This window comes from Bacillus rossius, chromosome 13, assembly GCF_032445375.1.
Source record: "Bacillus rossius redtenbacheri isolate Brsri chromosome 13, Brsri_v3, whole genome shotgun sequence".
Lineage (NCBI taxonomy): Eukaryota > Metazoa > Arthropoda > Insecta > Phasmatodea > Bacillidae > Bacillus > Bacillus rossius.
In genome coordinates, this window is record NC_086340.1 from 39678941 (window position 1) to 39694155 (window position 15215).

Genomic DNA, 15215 nt, shown 5'->3' on the forward strand with positions numbered 1-15215 from the left:
CAGTATTAAACCGACCTCGAAAAACGAGCAAGAATAAATTTTGAAAAATTAATTAAAGAATATCTTATTTCAATTTCAATTTGTTTAGCAATCATTGTTTCTGTATACACATATATGTATGACAAAATAATTACACTTGACCACTACGTTTACAAAAGATTCCTTTGGAAACCAGTCCGCAAGAAATAGTCTGTAATACTACAAGAAAGGTATTGTAAATTTGTTCAACACATGGCTATGAATATTTCTGCCTATATGAAATACATTTTTCGATAACAATGAGTATTCTTACGAAAATTGGTGTATAATTTTATATCTTAATTGATGTTTCATTCAGGCATAATTATTTCCAAACCATTGAAAATATAATCAAATACTCAATAGTTAGATTTTTTTTATTATGTATGTTAATATTGGAAATCTATTCAAAGAACGATTTACAAATAACTTTAACTATAGGAGGTAATGGGACAACACAAAACATAAATGTCTGGCTAAGAATCCTAACCCAGTATTAATGCGAACACTATTTTGTAGTGACACAGTTGTTTTCATGTAAATTTACAAGTTAACAAATATATTTAATTGTACATGACTGTTTATTTTCTATTCACAAAAATAAATTACAGCGCAAAATCAAAAATGAATAGGTTTTTTTAAATAAAATTTTTGGTTGCGTGAGTTCTGTCAAAGAAGTGTTTTCTCGTGAATGGTGGCCATTATCGTCTTGCTCTCGGACCCTTGGCATCTCGTTTACGTTATATTCCAGCTTTTGTGAATCCGGCTTTTAATGGGTCAGTATCCTAAATTAATTTGCTTCTATAATTTTTTTTAGTTTTTCACCATTATTTTAAATAAATTTAATATTATAGCTAACTTCACATGTTACTAAAGGGCTTAAGTGAATAACTTAACTCAGGTTCCAATGATTTCTGTAAAGCCACAATTTTTGAAGTGAAACGTCTTTGGGCGCGATGAGAGTTCAATTTCAAGGCCGTATTTTAATACGTTTTCGTGAAACTTTGTTGTGAAACGTTTCTGACGCGAAAAGGCCAAAGAATAGGTACTTGTCCAAAGAGATATAAAGAGAGCACTATGCCAAATAAGTTGTTGGGCTCGTTTTCCTTCTCCTCTGTGTACAATGATTCTTTCCCCACCAAAAAAAAAAAAAAGTGAGATAGATGAACGAAAGAATAAGACAGAGTGTGTGCGCATGCACTTGTTTCAGAAAATAGATATAGGTATCATATACAGTCAGCTGTGAATACCTTGAAATTTTTATTGTTGCCAGTGCGCTCACGTTCCTCTTTGTTCAACCAGCAGCGTATAGGGCGCTGTTAGTAAGATCTTCCATTTCCTACATAGATAGCACTACTTGTTATTAATTTAATATTTCTTTCAAAGATTTGGCGTGCTTCAAATCGCAGAATTGTTTGAAGAAACAGTAACACGCACAATTTTTTCCTTGTGGTCAGAGTATTTCAACAGTGATTAATATTTATCTCTCTTTTTCTTTCTCTGGTAATTTACCGATTACGATATACTTACGAGTCGAGGTATGAATTGCCAAAGAAGTTTCACTTCTATCACATGTACTGAGTTACACGTGCTATTTTTTTTCATCTATGAGTAGTATACTAAGAATGAATATTTTAGACAAAGGCTACAATCGAACATTTAATTCGGATCTGAATACCACACGATTTTATGTTCACAGTAAGTGCTAAGGTTAAGTTAAAAAATTTAATTGAAGTTTAATAAAGAATTAAAAACCCATTTAAATGATAAATTCTTATACAAAAAAACTTTATATAGACAATAAGTTCATTTCAAATAGCATAAACAAAAAAAGATACTACCAATTTCAACACTATTCTTGAAAAGACTACTCTCCTGGATCTACAGCAGCAGCCAGCAGAGCGCCATCAGCCACGCCAGGGATACCAATATAAGGTCCTCAAGAACACCTGGGTCTACAGCAGTAACCAGCAGTCAAGCCAGAGAGACCAATACGATGTCATCAGGAGCTACTGGGTCTACAGCAGCAGCCAACAGAGCGCCAGCAGCAACGCCAGAGCGGCCCATAAAAGGTCCACAGGAGCTCCTGGTCTACAGCAGCAGCCGGCAGTGACGAGGTCCTCGGGAGCTCCTGGTCTACAGCAGCAGCCGGCAGTGACGAGGTCCTCGGGAGCCCCTGGTCTACAGCAGCAGCCGGCAGAGACGAGGTCCTCGGGAGCCCCTGGTCTACAGCAGCAGCCGGCAGAGACGAGGTCCTCGGGAGCCCCTGGTCTACAGCAGCAGCCGGCAGTGACGAGGTCCTCGGGAGCTCCTGGTCTACAGCAGCAGCCGGCAGAGACGAGGTCCTCGGGAGCCCCTGGTCTACAGCAGCAGCCGGCAGAGACGAGGTCCTCGGGAACCCCTGGTCTACAGCAGCAGCCGGCAGTGACGAGGTCCTCGGGAGCTCCTGGTCTACAGCAGCAGCCGGCAGTGACGAGGTCCTCGGGAGCCCCTGGTCTACAGCAGCAGCCGGCAGTGACGAGGTCCTCGGGAGCCCCTGGTCTACAGCAGCAGCCGGCAGTGACGAGGTCCTCGGGAGCCCCTGGTCTACAGCAGCAGCCGGCAGTGACGAGGTCCTCGGGAGCCCCTGGTCTACAGCAGCAGCCGGCAGAGACGAGGTCCTCGGGAGCTCCTGGTCTACAGCAGCAGCCGGCAGAGACGAGGTCCTCGGGAGCTCCTGGTCTACAGCAGCAGCCGGCAGAGACGAGGTCCTCGGGAGCCCCTGGTCTACAGCAGCAGCCGGCAGTGACGAGGTCCTCGGGAGCTCCTGGTCTACAGCAGCAGCCGGCAGAGACGAGGTCCTCGGGAGCTCCTGGTCTACAGCAGCAGCCGGCAGAGACGAGGTCCTCGGGAACCCCTGGTCTACAGCAGCAGCCGGCAGTGACGAGGTCCTCGGGAGCTCCTGGTCTACAGCAGCAGCCGGCAGAGACGAGGTCCTCGGGAGCTCCTGGTCTACAGCAGCAGCCAGCAGTGACGAGGTCCTCGGGAGCTCCTGGTCTACAGCAGCAGCCAGCAGAGCGCCAGCAGCCACGCCAGAGAGGCGCCCGCGAGCTGTCCGCCGCCAGACATGCGCAGCGGCACCGGGTACAGCTGGTTGTCCTGCTGGGGGCGGCACTGCACCAGGGGCAGCTGGTAGGCCGTGGCGCCGTCCCCGGGCCCCCGGCGGCGGCCGTCCGTGTCGGGCTGGCCCACGAGCAGCAGCGAGGCGCCCTGCGGGTCCACGTCGATGCGCACGGTCTCGTACTCGACGCTCGGCACGACAAGGCCCAGCGCGGGGCAGCCGCCGGCGGGGGTCAGGTCGCCCCCGCAGCGCAGGGCACGCGCTGCTCCGGGGTCCAGCACGGCGAGCGACACGCGCTCCACGCGGAACTCGAACAGCGAGTCGGCGAGCGGCGCGTAGCTGCCCGTGGCCACGGCGGAGAAGACGGGCAGCGCGCAGGCCGGGTCGGCGAAGAAGCGGTACTCGCCGCGCCAGGCGGGGCCGGAGCCCAGCCGCAGCCGGCGGCGCAGAAAGGTGCCCAGGGGCCGGGTCTCGCAGCGCGAGGACACCCAGTCGCCGGCCAGGTAGCTGCGCAGCACCGGGAGCCTGGGCCTGGCGTGGAGGTGCGGTGGTGCCGTCTCCCCGGCGCGCGCCACGGCCTGGCACACGGCGCACCACTGCGCCTGCGCACAACACCCGCACATGCCTCCTTACCAGTCACACGGCCTGGCACACGGCGCACCACTGCGCCTGCGCACAACACCCGCACATGCCTCCTTACCAGTCACACGGCCTGGCACACGGCGCACCACTGCGCCTGCGCACAACACCCGCACATGCCTCCTTACCAGTCACACGGCCTGGCACACGGCGCACCACTGCGCCTGCGCACAACACCCGCACATGCCTCCTTACCAGTCACACGGCCTGGCACACGGCGCACCACTGCGCCTGCGCACAACACCCGCACATGCCTCCTTACCAGTCACACGGCCTGGCACACGGCGCACCACTGCGCCTGCGCACAACACCCGCACATGCCTCCTTACCAGTCACACGGCCTGGCACACGGCGCACCACTGCGCCTGCGCACAACACCCGCACATGCCTCCTTACCAGTCACACGGCCTGGCACACGGCGCACCACTGCGCCTGCGCACAACACCCGCACATGCCTCCTTACCAGTCACACGGCCTGGCACACGGCGCACCACTGCGCCTGCGCACAACACCCGCACATGCCTCCTTACCAGTCACACGGCCTGGCACACGGCGCACCACTGCGCCTGCGCACAACACCCGCACATGCCTCCTTACCAGTCACACGGCCTGGCACACGGCGCACCACTGCGCCTGCGCACAACACCCGCACATGCCTCCTTACCAGTCACACGGCCTGGCACACGGCGCACCACTGCGCCTGCGCACAACACCCGCACATGCCTCCTTACCAGTCACACGGCCTGGCACACGGCGCACCACTGCGCCTGCGCACAACACCCGCACATGCCTCCTTACCAGTCACACGGCCTGGCACACGGCGCACCACTGCGCCTGCGCACAACACCCGCACATGCCTCCTTACCAGTCACACGGCCTGGCACACGGCGCACCACTGCGCCTGCGCACAACACCCGCACATGCCTCCTTACCAGTCACACGGCCTGGCACACGGCGCACCACTGCGCCTGCGCACAACACCCGCACATGCCCTGTTTCCACCTTCTCGGGGGTCCGATGGTCCTCCCCCGGGAAAATTTGTATTTCCAGGTGGAAAATGGTGATAATTAAGCAGTTTTATTATCTAAAAATTGATTACACAGCACTTTCATTGCCCCCGTTTGCCCTCACTTCAAGGTTTCAGAGGGGGGGGGGGTCAAATACCCCTGCCGCCCCCCCCCCCCTGTTGTTGCGCCCCTGCTAGTCGATAACCGATTACATGCTTTAGAGTGTGCCAAAAATTCCCTCGGATTAGCATTTCCAAAACCGTTTGCTTCAATTTAAATTTACTTTGTTTCTCCTAAATATTTGTCATATTTAAACTTTTCCCTTCTAAGGCTCACTCCCATTCAAACTTTGCCAAGCTGCTGGCAGTCCTTTTCCAGGCTCCCTCAGCATAGGATAACTGTGTCCAGCCGACTCTGCTGGACAGACCTTAGTTCCCACCATCCAGAACACGCCCTGGCGTGTTATCTAGTACCTCCTTATCCATTCTGTCACGAACTCACGTTTTGTTCTGTGCTTCGGCAAGCTTCTCAGGGTCGTTTTCCGACCTGAGACTCAGCTGCAGTAGGCGAGTTAGGTCAAGCCTCTCGGCCCAAGTTACACCCCGGCCAGGCACGTAGCCTCGGGCCGGAGCCCCGTTTTCCCACTGACTGTGCCAACCCCCCCCCCCCTCCCTCCTTTCACCCCAATCCCTGTTCCGAGAAGTGCTCCTACCAAGGTCTTCCTTCTCGCAGCTATACCATAAACGATACCTCTCGGTGGTATCGTGAACTAAAGTTTAAATCTCAATTCCATCTTTACCCGCCTGAGCGCGGCACATTCGCGCTCTCTGCGACCTATGTCTCGACCACGAGCCCATCTACTTCCCCAGCCTCTCGTCTCGGAGCGCCAGTGTCGCCCCTTTGGTCCTAGCTTATGTGCAGTGCCTCCACCGCGATCTCTCGTGGCGGCCTCGACAACCAACTGCACTTAGTTCCGTAACTCGCCACGAGAGTGCCCCTCGTCCCAGCCTGTTACACCCCTCTACGAGTTGCCCCTTGACTGCCGTCCACCTGCTATATACACATACCCCCCCTTCCCCCTGTTGATGCATAGGCCCCTAACTGACAGGGTACCAGCCAATCAGAGCCCTCTTCTTTGCCCCCAGGCGCCTTTCGGCATTTTAATGTACTGCGCTTCCCATTATGAGAGGAAGTCGTCCTTCTGTCTCGACCGAGCCCAGATCGTGTCCTGGAACGTCGTCCGCGAATTATTTCGCTAGTTAAATTTTGTTTCGAGTGATCTCTCCAGTTGGCTACTTAGTATGTAGTCGCTCTTGACCCGGGAGTGTTCCCGAAATATTGTATTTTCATTATTGATTTTAAGCAGTATTCGGTAGTGCCGGAAGTGCATCGTAGTTTTGCTCGACACCCACGGTCGTGTCACATTTCCTGCATGGAATAATCTGCGAGTTGCAACCCACGATGGTGAGTAATAATTTACGCCTCATTCCACAATAGTTAGTCTGACGTTCCCCTTTTGTTTTTATATAGTTGAAAACTTCCAATATCCTAATTTTACACTGTGCTTCTGTGCAGTGGGTTTAAGTACCACACAGGGCGTCTCCCGAGTTCCAAATTCAACTACAGATGCAACCCTTGCTACCAGCGACCCTGCAGCGGGCTTTTCTTTCTTTTCGGCCACCATTGTTCTCCTTCTTGACGACATGCACCAGCCAACAGGACTATGAAATTAGTCTGTAATCACTGTTAAGGACAATAACATTGTTTTTTTACAACAAAAATTGTAAATGACAGCAGTATCGAAATTGATCTGGTTTAGCATGATTAAATTATAATGTTATTTCAGAAATAATTTAATATAAGGGTACAAGTGGAGTTGGTATGGTTATAATTCGATATTGTATCCTACTTTTTATAATGTATGTTAACTTCCGTTGGATCCCCGGCCGGGCTAGGATAAGTTGCAACATTTGGTAACTTAACGATAGAGTAACTTCGTAATCACACGATTTCAATTATATTCAAATGAGGTATAAACAAGTTTAAATTAAGACTGCATTGTAATAATGGAAATTTCTGTGTAACAAAAAGAGGGAGAAATAATTGGATCTAATATATATAATCCTATGTCAACAATAAAATGAATATGCTTATAAGCTAACACCGTAGTCTTTAAGATTTTTTTTTGCCTTGTCGATCCTCAAACAGTCAACCTGTTCTCCAGTGAGTGCTCTAAATTCATCTTGTTTCCACTCGTGTCACCTGTGGGAGATGCTATGGTATTAGGGCTCGCTCCCAACTTTTGCTCAGTGCTTCCAAGCTTTTGCATTTAAGTACTTATAGAAACATGTAAGACACGAGTTGGTTAAAAGAGAAAGCCGTTCACGACTTTTCAGAAGCGAGTTGCCTCGGGCTGCGTAGAGAGTTGATGCGCCCTTACCGCGTGCTGCCCGCCGAATCGTCAAAACTGTCGCCGGCTCGCCTGATTAAAACTGCATTTGGTCGCCTATCCAGGGGAGGGGCTTCGGAAACCCGAATGGAACCCGAATTGGTTTCGATTGGAGTAGCCGCACTCTAGCGCGCCCTGGCGAGTGCGCACGGAACTACAAGCCCTAAACGACCTCTCGACTTGGATGCAAGACGATCCTTAAGGCTTGGCTTTGATAGGGTGGGAGTAGCGTTCCAGTTCGCTTTTTTTATAACATTCCACAGATTTAAGAAAAACATAACTGTTAGGGATTGCTCCCTTTTGTTTATCGGGTGGCGGGGGGGAAGGGTTGGGGGGGTTTGTGAAATCAGAGCTTCGGCAATGATCAGCGGCTGGGGCCACCAACCCAGATGACTCTGTTTCCCGGCCCGAAGGCCGGCTCGCCCGCCACCTCCCCTCCTATGTCTGCGCCCTTTCAGGGTAGAACAGGAGTCGTCTTGCAGATCTCACTAATCCAGAGCCCGACATCTAAACTAGACTCGGAAGACAGGTCCCCTCCGCTCTGTCCGACCTGCGGACCGCCAACTGCCTACGCAAGTCAGTGGACAGAGTTTCACAGGAAGTTAGCCAAAATTCCCGCCGGTACGTGACCCTGATGACAGTGAAAATGTTAAAACGTGTTTTTTAGAATAACCCTGTACAGATTTGTGAAAGCAGTCGTTTAAAACTTGCATTACACCTTTTTTCCCGCCATCTTATGTTAAGGTTACTGCTCAAATCTCATAGTTGCCCCATGCACTGCGAGAAGACTGCGCGCCAGTCCAGTGGCAGCACCGCGCTAGAAGCACCAGCGAGCCAACAACACTCCTGATTGGATGGGATCCTTAACATGACAAAGACATAGCTGACTATAAAATATGCTGGAAAACAGACCTTTGCGATAATTAAACGTTAAAAAAAATCGAAAAACTTATTTCAATATTACCCAATGTAAAATATAACCACACACATGCTGATATTAAATTAAGTGTAAAAATTAACACGTTGCCAATTTAAAAAAAAGCATAAATAGCAATAGCATTACATTGATACCAATTGCACACACACATATTCATACACAGATTCGTGCAGTTGGCAAGCCGCTAAGACAACCTTCTGAGTAGATGTTAAAAAGATGTTTCTTCAGTGTGTGCTTGAATTTGGATTTTTTTTTTACAAGATTCCCTTGTCACATGGTACCCAGTTAGTTATATAGCCTGATACTCGTCGCTACAAGACATCCTGATAAATATTTATATGAATGCCCGGGGATTGCTAGCACTGATTTTCCCGTGGGTCATGTGACATGGCTACGGTAACTGTGCAGGTAATTTCTATTGGCCGACAGATGAGATGACCCCGGCGAGAAAAATTGTGTGCATGTGACTTAATTTTGTGAGTTTGAACCATTTCTGCTCACAGTGATGGGTTACGTTTTCCAGGTTTCAAAAACTTAAAAAATAAATATTGCACAACATATCTGGAGTTCAAGCAATCTATTTTCTAATTTGCCTGTTAGATCATGATACAACAATCAATGTGAGGCACAATTCTTTACCCTGAAGGTACAGAAATAGAGTAGGCGCTTTTTTTCGGTGGTGTACCTGTACATAGAATAGAGCTTGTGTTCACTCTATATAAATATAAAATAAAATGCACGGTATGTTTCGTTCGGATGAAAAAGGCACTGTGTGGACGTGACTCGAAAACTTGCTCTCCTTTAAAATGAAAAAAATTATGACACGGTGGCCATTACTTCCGGTGTACAGAATTACGGCCTGGACTAGACGATAAACGTTTTAACACTAGAGAAATCTCTTCTGTTGTTCTGTTACGAACATTTTGTGTTCTCTAGCACTTAGTACCTAATTATTTTTGAATCAGATTGAAGGCTTCCATGAGCTTCATGGGAAAGTGTAAACAGGTGAAGTACATTCACGTGAACCTTCAACTTCGTGTAACAATATCCTTAAAAATACTGAATAAATTATGCTGAGTAAATAGTGTTCAAAAGGGTAATCTAACAATTATAGCCAAGGATGGATTCAAAGGTTAAAGTAGCAAATAGTGAATTTAAATACGTATCGTTTAATCCTGGGCAAAAGCCTCACGTAAAACATTCTTTTACATACAAAATTAATACTGAGTATTTTATTTAATACTGATAGCAAGAAAAATTAGCGGTACAAATGCCACGGCAAAATACGTGAACACATATCCATGTTTTCTTTAGGATTAAATACTTAATACATAATAGAAACTTGATAGATACTTGATGGATAGAAATTTTACAATTAAGTATTAACACTTACACACAGGGATAATGAATGTCGTGAACACGGACATGCCTCATACAAAAAAACGTCAAATGAACATGCAGGTGACCGCGGCCTGACCTACACTAGGCGGTATAAGCTTACTGTAAAGCATGATAAAGCAAGATATAAAAAGAAAACTCACAAATTAATACATTAAATACATTACGTAAAAACAAGTCCTAACGAAGACTGTAGACCAGACGGGGAGAAACGTCAAACAAACTATGCATGGTATTAATACAAAAACGATCAAGGAAAACAATAAATGCCAAATAGAATTTAGACGGTGACGGCCGAAATAAGAATTTATAGTGCAGCTATTACCAAGTACCGATTACATTACTGTAAGGGTCACCACCTTACAACACTTACGTGCATTCTCCCCGCTGTCACACTCTCTCTCTAAAGCAAGTATCTGACTACATGCTTAAATCACGACCAGCACCGACTGTGTGCTAACGAACAAGAAGAGCCTTCAAGGCATTACACCTAGTTTTAATTAAGCAAGAGGGCGCCACGCGCATGCGCGGACACCTCACGAGGGGAAGTCAGACACAGCACTGGACGCAGAGAGAGGGGGGGGAAAGTAGGAAGGTAAGGAGCGCCGAAGCCCGCCGCGCGGCGCGAAGTTCAAGTGACGCGCACCGACCACTTCAAGATAAATAATCGTTATTTAAATTATTTACCAGAATAGTTGCGTTAAATTCACTATTGACTCAACAGAAGTTCTAATTCTGTGTTTCTACAGATGAACAACGCATAATAATTTATATATATATATATATATATATATATATATATATATATATATGACACCCTGAAATTAGTGAAGTAAAAAAGTAAATCCGAGTTGGCGTGTGTGGACGAGTGCTAAGTACTTAGAGTTTGAGAAAAGGTCTCTGGCATGCTGAGCTGAGGTCTTTCACTAGACCCAGAAGTGTGACAAAGAGGTGGAAAGTTCCCTTGTAGGGCTGTGGAAGGTAGGGTCCTTAGAAACCTAGGAAAAGGGAGGACACTTGAGACAGGACAGGCGTCGACGTGGAAGCCACGCTTGAAGGAACAATGTCCCCCCCCCCTCCCTGTGCACTGTTATTGACTGCCCCCTCGGCGGAGCGAAGCGGATTGCTGGGACAACAGAGGAACTGTTCTCCCAGAGACTAGTGGATTGTTCTCTCAGTGTCTTACACTTCTGCCCGTCCCACTTCTTCCACCCTCCCTCCCGCGCAAGTGTGGCAACTCGAGTCTACGTCACGTCCAGTTCTTCACTATGCTTCACCTGTTTAATTTAATGTCGCTAATTTCACTATAGCAGTATTTCCATTTATTTTTAAGGTATTGATTGAGAATGATGACACCATGCATGGTGATACTATGGCACAGTTGGTACTGACTTGGAAAGACAAGTCTCTAAAGGTCCATTATAGATGAGACATAAATCAAACTGTTGGTTTAATATTTTAAGCTAGTATTTTTAATAAGGTGAATATTAGATTATTATATCTTGTAATTTTATTTAAGTGTGTAAATAAACTGTAGTGTATCGGACCTATATATATATTACTTACTATGGCCGTTACTTATGAAAGACGCTATCATGGTAGTGAGTGGGGACGTGTCTCGCTACCCGGTAGTGACGGTAGAGAGCCACATCTCCATTATTAGAGACCTAAAAAATTCGCGGGTTCATTTCGTGTTATGCTAAAATTCAAATAATTATACCTTAGTGCTGCTTCTGACATTGGTTCACTGTTAATCTGGAGGACTGAGGGCCAATTAGAGACCCTCACTCATAGAAGTGTCGAATCACAGACCACCCAGTCGAGACGACTCACAAGTCAGCAGCCAATGAACAGTTGGCATTTGCCCGAGTGTGTAGAAGATATTGGAGTCTATCCTGGAGGTCATTGAACCCGCGAATATTTCCGGTCTCTATCCATTATATAAACACAATTATGGACTCTTGCGCGAAATGTTAAGTGGCGGCAGCGTCTTACCGGTATTATCGTCTTTGTTGGTGACGAAGTTAAGGAGATATGGTTTTTCTTACACTTAACCACATTTTCTGTTATTAAATCACACATTGAAATTTAAAAAAAAAATCATAACATAATAGGTGATAAAATGGGTATTAAGATATTTACGTTTTACTAGATTTTCAAAGATAAGAGGTAACATTACAAAAAATTAACAAAAAAAAATTAATTTACAGGAAACTTATAATTAAGCATAGCCATACACGTACTGAAAAGTAATTAACGCATAAAAAAGTCCGACGATGCCAAAACAAGATAATAAATAATAAGTAGTACTGCATTAAAACCAGTCACTCACACATTCACTCACAGATATAATAAGTAGGTAAGACGTGAAGTAATCTTGGTAATTAGTGTGTTCCAGAGAGTTTTTTTTTCAGCCTGAGTTTTAAAATAGCTGGGTTATTCGATTGCCTTCACTGGTCTGTCAGCCTTCAGTGTCAAAAAAAAAAACACGTATGCTCCTGCACGACTTGTAAGTGGTAGCAGACTTCGCTTATGTAAGTGTAGTTTCACACCTAAACTTGTTAGTGTTTTTTTTTAATATTGTGCTCAAGTTAAAATACTATCAAAAGTGCGCAATAAGTCGGTAAATACATGTGCAACCAATTTACCACGAATGGCAGTTAATTTTAGTGCATCATATCGTAAATTCACACACAAAAAAAAGATTTAGAGCTGTAATGACTGTTGTGAATTTTGTAAGTTCAAGGGGAAAAAACTTATTATATTCTGAGTTAAACTCGCGAAGTATCGAACCCAACCTTTTGGTAGACACTCTTTGGGGGAAGTCTCCTAAAAACTGTTTCTGTCCTTGAATAATAAACGTTTACTCGCATTCTAATAGGCAATAAGTGTGTGGGAGACATGTTAATGCATTTTTCTCTAGCTTTTTTTTACAACCGTTCCAAATCTTTGTACAAAACTAGTACTCTTGTATTTTGCAATATCATATAAAATCATTACGAGTGAATGACGTATATATATTCATATATACAGGTATAAATATTAAATATATCACCTAACTAAAAAAAATACCAATTAAGATAAAGTTTTTACCGTAATTCAAAAATGTAACACCTAGTAAGAGCTCGACCATTGTTTATCATCACCAAGTTCTTACATGTTCCGTTTTCTCTAGCCTTCGAGCTTAAAGCGGAAAAGTTTATCAAAACGACTGTGTTTTAAAAAAACAGCGAATAAAATTTCAACAAAGTTGGTTCTGTAACTGTGTCGATGTTTAGTTGTCAGACGAGAAGAAGCTTTTCCGAAAACGTGTTCGCCGGAAATTTAAAAGTTTTAGTAGGCGTGTGTGACATGCGAAACCAGTACTGGTCGTAAAATCTTCCGAGCTGGAGTAAAAGTAACTATTCGCAAAGCTACGACGAAGGGTCAAGACGGCCGTAAAATTGACATCAATTTGTGGAATGCCATTAAAGGCGCTCGATATAATATGTTTAGGATCTTGACGGGAATGTCGTGTAATAACTTACGTGAAAACATGCGAGCAGGTCGGATATGGCCCACTAATATTTTTTTTACACAAATGACTCGCTTTCGCCTTTTTTTTAATATTCTTTTACATCAGCATGCTTCCTAGAGTCCACGCCATAGAGACAATGGGGACTTGTGTTTATTTCACAGTTAATGTATCGAATGCGCTAGGGCCATTCCTTTCACGCGAAATTCCAGACCAGCTGTGTGTTGGAACTAGCATTTTCTGTGTCTCCTCGTTGGCCGGGTTTATTTTAGATACAAGTCTGGTGACCGCACACCAATCATAGTCCAGCGCGGAAGCAGACGCGTCTTAATAGTCCAGTTAAAAGATTTCGAGGCTAGCTGAGAGTTGAAACACCGTAACATCGTTTGTGTTTAGTGTTTGGGTCAGATGTTTTCAGGTAAAAGTCTACTTTTAGAACATCAATCACAGTAATTCAGTGCGAAAGCAAAGGCATCCTGAGTGGCTCGGTCGAATAAGGCAGAGGCTTCTCTTGCAGACGGCCGCCAATCACAAGGAAGAAACCACTAGTGCGGAAATACCTTGTTGCAGTCTAGCATGCGTTCAGATTTTTTTCGCGAAAAATTCCTGCCCACACTCAACTTCATTCCGTGCAAATTCGTCACAGAGTAGGAGTCGTAGTTTATTGAAAGAATCTCTTTTCATGAAATTTTTAAGAGCTGTAAGTCAATGATAACATTTTGTTCTGTATTGCCACATGCATTCACACATTTTGTAGTTTCCCCAGCTTGTTGGTGTACATTCTATTATCTCGTCTCTTGACCCCACTGAAAAATATTAAATATATAGTCGATTAAAATGTATTTTTAAAATAACTGAAAGTATCAAACACGTACACCATACATTCATTTCAAATTTAAAAACAAATGTGATTTGATTTTAACTATAAATGGTATCTAGACAAGCGACATGTGTACACCTAAATTCAAAAAGTACGTACTATTTTTAGACATATTGAGCTCTGCTATTCCTATCGAGATGGACTTTATGAGCGAATTAATAAACATAATTTAATCCAAACAAACCAGATGCAGATTATGAAAAAAATGTGTTCTTGAAGGATTGTAATCCAGTTCCTCCTGTCAACTTACACTGTAAATCATTTTGTGGCAACAGAGTTTCCTCCAACGTTAGTTAATTATTGTGTGTTTTAACTGTTTTGCTCAAGTAAAAATGCAGTCAAAAGTGTGAAAGGATAATTTCATGGTTTAGTAAACAGCTGTTGTTCTTTACTCTGTGATATATAAATTTACATATACACGCATGTGAATATTTACCACAAATTTCAGTTTTTCCTGCATCGTTGGATAGATTTAAAATAAAAATGAACATTGTACTACTTCCAAAAAAATGTATAAGTATATTTTGTATCTTATGGCTGTTAATGAACAGCGTGTTTTTCAGAGATAATTTTAATAACATTAATTTTTCAATCAAACACTTCAAACAATATGAGTAACTTAGCGGAGTATCAAACATATGACTTTAAGGTTGTTAATTTAGCGTCATAACCTCTATTCCATCATGCACACTAATAAACCACTGAGTAATGGAAATACTTCTTTTGTAACCTTAGTGAGATAAAATAAAATTTCATCATACAAATTTCAATTTTATGGTAGTTGTCAATTTACTCTGACAAATATTTAGAGCTTTTACAATGACGCATTTGTGTGTCCACAAGTATTACGTACAGACGAAAAAATGGACACATCAATTTAATATTTTTTGTAAGTGTAATATCATATATAAATTGTAATGTGTAATTTAACATGTTAGTTACAATTACTAATAACCAATGTACATCTGTGTATTTTTACCGAATCTTTAAGAACTATTTGTTTTAGAAATGTATGCATAAAATTACACCAACTGTAGTAGGCCTTTTAGATTTTTTCTCAAAATCAACCGACAAAAGTGTAAAATTAGTAAATCTTTGTTAACGTAATCTTCAGCTCAGGTCAAAAATGCATTTTTCCTAGAAGCAGATTTGTGTGTGAGACATAGGTTTACTGTTTGATCATACCTTAACAGTCAACAACAGAACCTTCAAACCGGTAGAGCAGTACAGATTACTCAGTTCAGGTCAGAAGTCATAGTTTCTGACCAGTAGA

General features: G+C 44.3%; 2 protein-coding genes across 2 annotated transcripts in view; one reads left to right on the forward strand and one right to left on the reverse strand.

Annotated features, from left to right (window-relative positions):
* The window catches only part of LOC134538624 (collagen alpha-2(IV) chain-like), a 46844-nt gene extending 43813 nt beyond the window's left edge, over positions 1-3031 (forward strand). Inside the window, exons 2-3 of the mRNA XM_063380057.1 lie at positions 2099-2900; positions 2971-3031. Coding sequence (XP_063236127.1) covers positions 2099-2900; positions 2971-3031 — 863 coding nt within the window. The remainder of the gene's footprint in view (positions 1-2098; positions 2901-2970) is intronic.
* The window catches only part of LOC134538458 (protein APCDD1-like), a 178365-nt gene continuing 166111 nt past the window's right edge, over positions 2962-15215 (reverse strand). The window contains exon 5 of the mRNA XM_063379785.1: positions 2962-3720. Within this exon, the coding sequence (XP_063235855.1) occupies positions 3055-3720 (666 nt within the window). The 3' untranslated portion in view covers positions 2962-3054. The remainder of the gene's footprint in view (positions 3721-15215) is intronic.